Source organism: Parus major, chromosome 4 (assembly GCF_001522545.3).
Source record: "Parus major isolate Abel chromosome 4, Parus_major1.1, whole genome shotgun sequence".
Lineage (NCBI taxonomy): Eukaryota > Metazoa > Chordata > Aves > Passeriformes > Paridae > Parus > Parus major.
In genome coordinates, this window is record NC_031771.1 from 54,952,012 (window position 1) to 54,957,047 (window position 5,036).

General features: G+C 63.9%; 1 protein-coding gene across 1 annotated transcript; it reads left to right on the forward strand.

The window, feature by feature from the left end:
* The first annotated feature begins 3,309 nt into the window (after positions 1–3,309).
* On the forward strand, positions 3,310–4,697 carry NKX3-2 (NK3 homeobox 2). Its single transcript, XM_015623746.3, has 2 exons — positions 3,310–3,706; positions 4,131–4,697. Exons 1-2 carry the CDS (start codon positions 3,310–3,312, stop codon positions 4,607–4,609), a joined length of 876 nt encoding a protein of 291 aa, XP_015479232.2. The 3' UTR covers positions 4,610–4,697.
* Positions 4,698–5,036: the final 339 nt, after the last annotated feature.

Here is a 5,036-nt window from a genome sequence, read left to right on the forward strand (position 1 = left end):
TGCCACGGGCAGCCGGGCAGTGCGGGGCCGAGAGCAGCCCCGAGAGCAGCCCCGAGGGCCGGGCAGTGCGGGGCCGAGAGCAGCCCCGAGAGCAGCCCCGAGGGCCGGGCAGTGCGGGGCCGAGAGCAGCCCCGAGAGCAGCCCCGAGGGCCGGGCAGTGCGGGGCCGAGAGCAGCCCCGAGAGCAGCCCCGAGGGCCGGGCAGTGCGGGGCCGAGAGCAGCCCCGAGAGCAGCCCCGGGCCGGGCAGTGAGGCCAGGCCGCCTCTAGGTGGGGCAGCCCGGCCACCGGCAGCACCGGGACGGCTCCGCCGCTGAGAGCGGGAGAGCAGAGCGGCCAGACCCGGGACAGGGAGCCGGGGCGCTCCAGTGGGAGCGGGAAGAGGCAGATGTGGGGCACGGCGGGTTTGGGCTTTCCCCCGCTGAAATGTAATACACGTCTGTGAAACGGCGGATCCGTGTGTTATGGCACATCACGGTGTACTAGGGCTCGTGGCTGCGTCCAGACGGCGAGGAATGGGAGGTGCGGAGTCCTTGTCAAGGGTGGAGGCAAGGTGGGAATCGTGCCCCTTCAGACATCCCCGTTCCAGGCGCTGCCCTGTCTCCCAACCGCGCTCATCATGTCCACTCCGAGCCTTTTCAGCGAGGAGAGTTCGTACCCGGTTTCCCCCTGTGGCCCCCGCACGCCGTGGCCGAGCAGCCCGTGCCCTCCGCTTCAGCCCCGGGGGCGGCCCGGAGCGGCTGCCAGCCCTGCGCCAGGGCGGCCAGAGCCGTGCACTGCCGGGCCGCCGCTCTCCCCCATCCCTCCCTCCCTCCCGCTGCCCGTCTCCTCGGCGGGGATGGGGGCCGGGCGAGCCGGGACCACCCAGCTGGCCCCCGGCAGCCACAGCCTCGGCACGCCGGCCCTGCCCGGCCTCCCGCCGCCGCTCCTCTGTGCCTTACCCCCGCTGCCGCTCACTCTCCTCTCGGCCTCTTCCCCAGGCATTTCCTCCTCCAAACAGAGGTTTTCTGATCAAAAAGAGGGTGCAGAGATCGCCCGAGTGGCGGAGGAGAAAAAAAATAAGAAAGAAAAAGAGAAAATGAGGTGTATGTGTGGGGGTGCTGAGTAAATTAGCAAAGAATTACAATCACTATCAACCATGAGCAGGTATTTTCAACAGCTTGCGTACGAAATTCTGTAAATCGGGGTCTTCGTGTGCTGGAAGTCGCTGTGCCGGAGCACGGCGGGAGGCTGCACCAGGAGAGGCTCGTCCTCCTCGCCGCCGCTCGCCGGCCCCCGGCAGCCGCCCGCTTCCCTCGCTCTCGGCCGCACCTGAGCAGAGCCCGACAAAAGAGACTCCCTGTCCGGAGCTCCCCGTCTCCGCCGTGCTCCGAGCCCCCTTCCGGCCGTCAACCCAAACCACGACTCCCACAACCAGCACCTCCAGCCTTTCCCCTTGGAAAAGCGGAGCCCTTCCTCTGTCCCCACGTCTGAGGCCACTCATCTCTTCTGACATCCCAAATTTCATCTCTTGGCCGTTAAGCAGCCTTTAAAATACTCTTACAAAAAGTAAGAAGGGCACCCCTCCTTGCCCCCTATATATCTTCTCATAAGTGGATTTCTAGCAGCTTCCTAGATGCTACTTGTTTACCTCCAACTCTAAAAAATTCCCTTTTGGATATTTTCTTAGTGTATTGTGACACCGAAGTCTACGGTGGCAAAGTGATGGCTTTTCTAGGGAAAACTTAGATAAAAGATGAGTCCAAGGAAGCTTATTAAAATGATCTGGGTTTATTCATAAAGACAGTACCCGCTTAGTCATGCAGAGGTGTTCTCCAGCTTCGTGCTGTGTATGAAAGAGTGATTATTTATTTTATTGATTTATTTTAGAGGTAAAAAATATGATTGAAAACATTTAATTCGTGTCAGAGTCGTTGATAATCAATTATTGTCGCTTTGTAGTCTACTGCAAACAGACGTTCATCTCTGTGAGATCAAGTAGGGAGGTGTTGGCAGTGGCCGCACGCCCGTGGAGAAGCTCGGTGACACACAGGGAATTTAGTTCATGGAGAAAAGAGGGTTTGCGGTTATCTTTCATATATGCTTTATCTCCTTATGTTGCCACGTTCTCCAACACAAAACACCCATGTTTATGAAGCACAAGCGTTTCATTTCTCGCGTACCTGCTGGATAGCCTTGCCGGTATTTTTGTTAGCTCCCAGTAATACCAGTAATATTTGAAAAAGAGAGAAGTATGATGCTTGGGGGCATATTGTGGTTTTGACAACGAGTCGCATATATGCAACTCACGTGCGTGTAATAGTTTCCAAAGCCTTCCTGTGTAGGGCCGTTTACTTTTAGGGAAAGCGTGGTTTAGGGAAAAGAGTTTAATCTGCGAGAAATTGCTTTCCTAATACGGGCTTTATAAGCCCCATGGACAGAAGATCGTACTTAATATAAACCCGACCATGTTTTTGAGCAAACGCAATGGTGAAAATTGCGCATTTTTCAAACCGGTCGAGGCTGATTTGCGTTTACCCCGACAGCGCGGGCGGCCGGGGGCTTGGGCGCTCACCCCGCCGCACGTACAGCCCCGTACCGGCACGGCCCCCAATAGACTCAAAAAAGTCGAGTTCCGATGCTGTTCCCCAGCGGCACGCAGCAGTGCACGCCAGACCGTGGCGTTGGTCCCCGCCGGGACCGGACCTTTTCCCGGCTCCAGGCTGCAGCGCTCTGCTGAGGCGCGGCCAGGAGGAAACACCCGAAACACATCTGAACTACGAATCCCGCACTCTCCAGGTGGAAGCCGCCGCTTTCTGCCATGGAGAGGGACCGTCCCTTCGAGGGTCTCCTCGGCCGGGGCCGGCGCGGGCGCCCCGCGGGCCGCAAGGGGTTAAGAGGAGGCGCGCCCCGGCGCGCGCCCCGCGGAGCCGCTCCGTCCCGCGGCGGGAGCCAATGGGCGGGAGGGCCGCGCGGGGGCTGCCCAATGGGAAGGCGCGGGGCCGGCGCTGTCAGGCGGCCGTGAGGGATGGCAGCGCCGCCGGCAGAAAAAGCGGAGGGCGGGCGGGGGCGGGACAGAGCGGGGCGGAGGCAGCGCCCGTGCCGCCAGGGACCCGCGGCGGCGCCCGGTGCAGCGCGGTGGCCCCGGTGGCCCCGGCCCTATGGGCGGGCGGGCCGGCAGTGGCGCAGAGAGGCTGCTCCCGCTGGCGCCCGCCCTCCCGGCGGCAGAACAGGGCCCGGCACCGGCGCGGCGGCGGCCGGCGATGCGGTCGCCCAGCTGAAGGCGCGGCGCGGTCCGCTGCTCGTCCGCGGGGCTTGCCCGTCGCCGGGCCATGTCCGTCCGCGGCGGCAACGCCCTGACGCCTTTTTCCATCCAAGCCATCCTCAACAAGAAGGAGGAGCGCGCCCGCCACGCGGCGGGGCGGCCGCCGCCTCCGGGAGCGGCCGGCGGCTGGCGGCTGTGCGGCGCCGCCGAGGACCCGCCGCTCCCCGCGCCCGCCGCCCGCGCCCCGGCCCTGCGAACGCCGGCGGGCTGGGACTCGGACTCCGCGCTCAGCGAGGACCCCGAGGGCGAGAGGCGCTCCGAGGAGGAGGGTGCCGGTGGCAGCGCCCGCCCCGCAGAAGCCACGGGCGGGGGGCGGCCGGCGGAGGAGGAGGTGCAGCCCCCGGAGGCGGCGGAGCGGGACACCGCCGGCCTCAGCGACAGCGAGATGTCGGCCGCCGTCTCAGGTAGGGGCGGCCCCGATGGCGGCTCCTGCGCACCCGCGGGAGGAGGGCGGGAGGGCTCCGGAGGGCTGGGAACGGGAGATGATCGTAGCTTTCCGCCGGCTCCCCGCGGTTGTGCGACAGGCTCGGTAGTGCCGGGTGGGGGAAAAAGCCCGAAACGCGTCCCGCGGGGCGAGGGAGGGCGGATCGGGGAGGGCCTTTGGCCAGGCTGGTCCCGCAGCCCGCCAGGGCGCCCGACGCTTAAAGGCGAGCGAGAAGCCCCAGCTGCCGGCGGCGGCTGTCCCGGCGACGGGACGGGCAGCGGCTTTGCTGGCTCTCCGCTCGCCCCGTCGCTGCGGACTGGCTGCACGGAGCGCGCCTGGCCGCCCGTGCGCTGCTGTCCCGGTGCCTGCCTGCCCTGACCGCCATGCTCTCGCCCTGCCCGCAGATCGCAGCCCCCCGGAGGAAGAGGACGGAGCGGGCAAGTGCGGGAATCTGCTGCCGGGGGAGGAGGAGGCGGCGGCGGCTCCGAAACCGCGGAAGAAGCGCTCTCGCGCAGCCTTTTCCCACGCGCAGGTCTTCGAGCTGGAGCGGCGCTTCAACCACCAGCGCTACTTGTCGGGACCCGAGCGGGCCGACCTGGCCGCCTCGCTGAAGCTCACCGAGACGCAGGTGAAGATCTGGTTTCAGAACCGGCGCTACAAGACCAAGCGGCGGCAGATGGCCGCCGACCTCCTGGCAGCCGCCCCCGCCGCCAAGAAGGTGGCCGTCAAGGTGCTGGTGCGCGACGACCAGAGACAGTACCACCCTGGCGAGGTGCTGCGGCCGCCCTCGCTGCTCTCCCTCCAGCCATCCTACTACTACCCCTACTACTGCCTTCCCGGGTGGGCTCTGTCCACCTGCGCCGCAGCCGCCGGCACCCAGTGAGAGGCACACATACACACCCCCCTGGCCCCGACACCCCCACCGTACACACTGGCAGCCAGGAAACCTATCTTCCCTCTGCCACCCCCCCATCCATCAGTCCATCCGTTCAGCTTCTCAAGTCCAGAGCCTCAGCTGCAGATCTCAGTGCCTCGGACAGTATTTATTATTATTTTATTGTTATTTTTATTATTAATATTTTTGGACGGTTCCTCACCCTCTCCTCTTTCAACACAGGACTTCTCGGCCACCCCCACCCTGACCCTCACCCCGTCCCCATTCCACCAGCCGAGGACTCTCGTGATTCGGCACAACTTGTTCATGGTATCCATGTTGTCAGTGTATCTGGTGTAGACTTTTTGTTTGTTTGTTTTATTTTGCTTCGGATTGGTAGAGACTCGATCTTGTGTGGAGAAAATGAGAGAGAAAA

Coding starts and splice junctions, on each gene's coding strand:
- NKX3-2 (XM_015623746.3), top strand. CDS start 3,310: ATGTCCGTCCGCGGCGGCAACGCCCTGACGCCTTTTTCCATCCAAGCC. Junction 3,707..4,130: donor GATGTCGGCCGCCGTCTCAG/GTAGGGGCGGCC, acceptor CCCTGCCCGCAG/ATCGCAGCCCCCCGGAGGAA.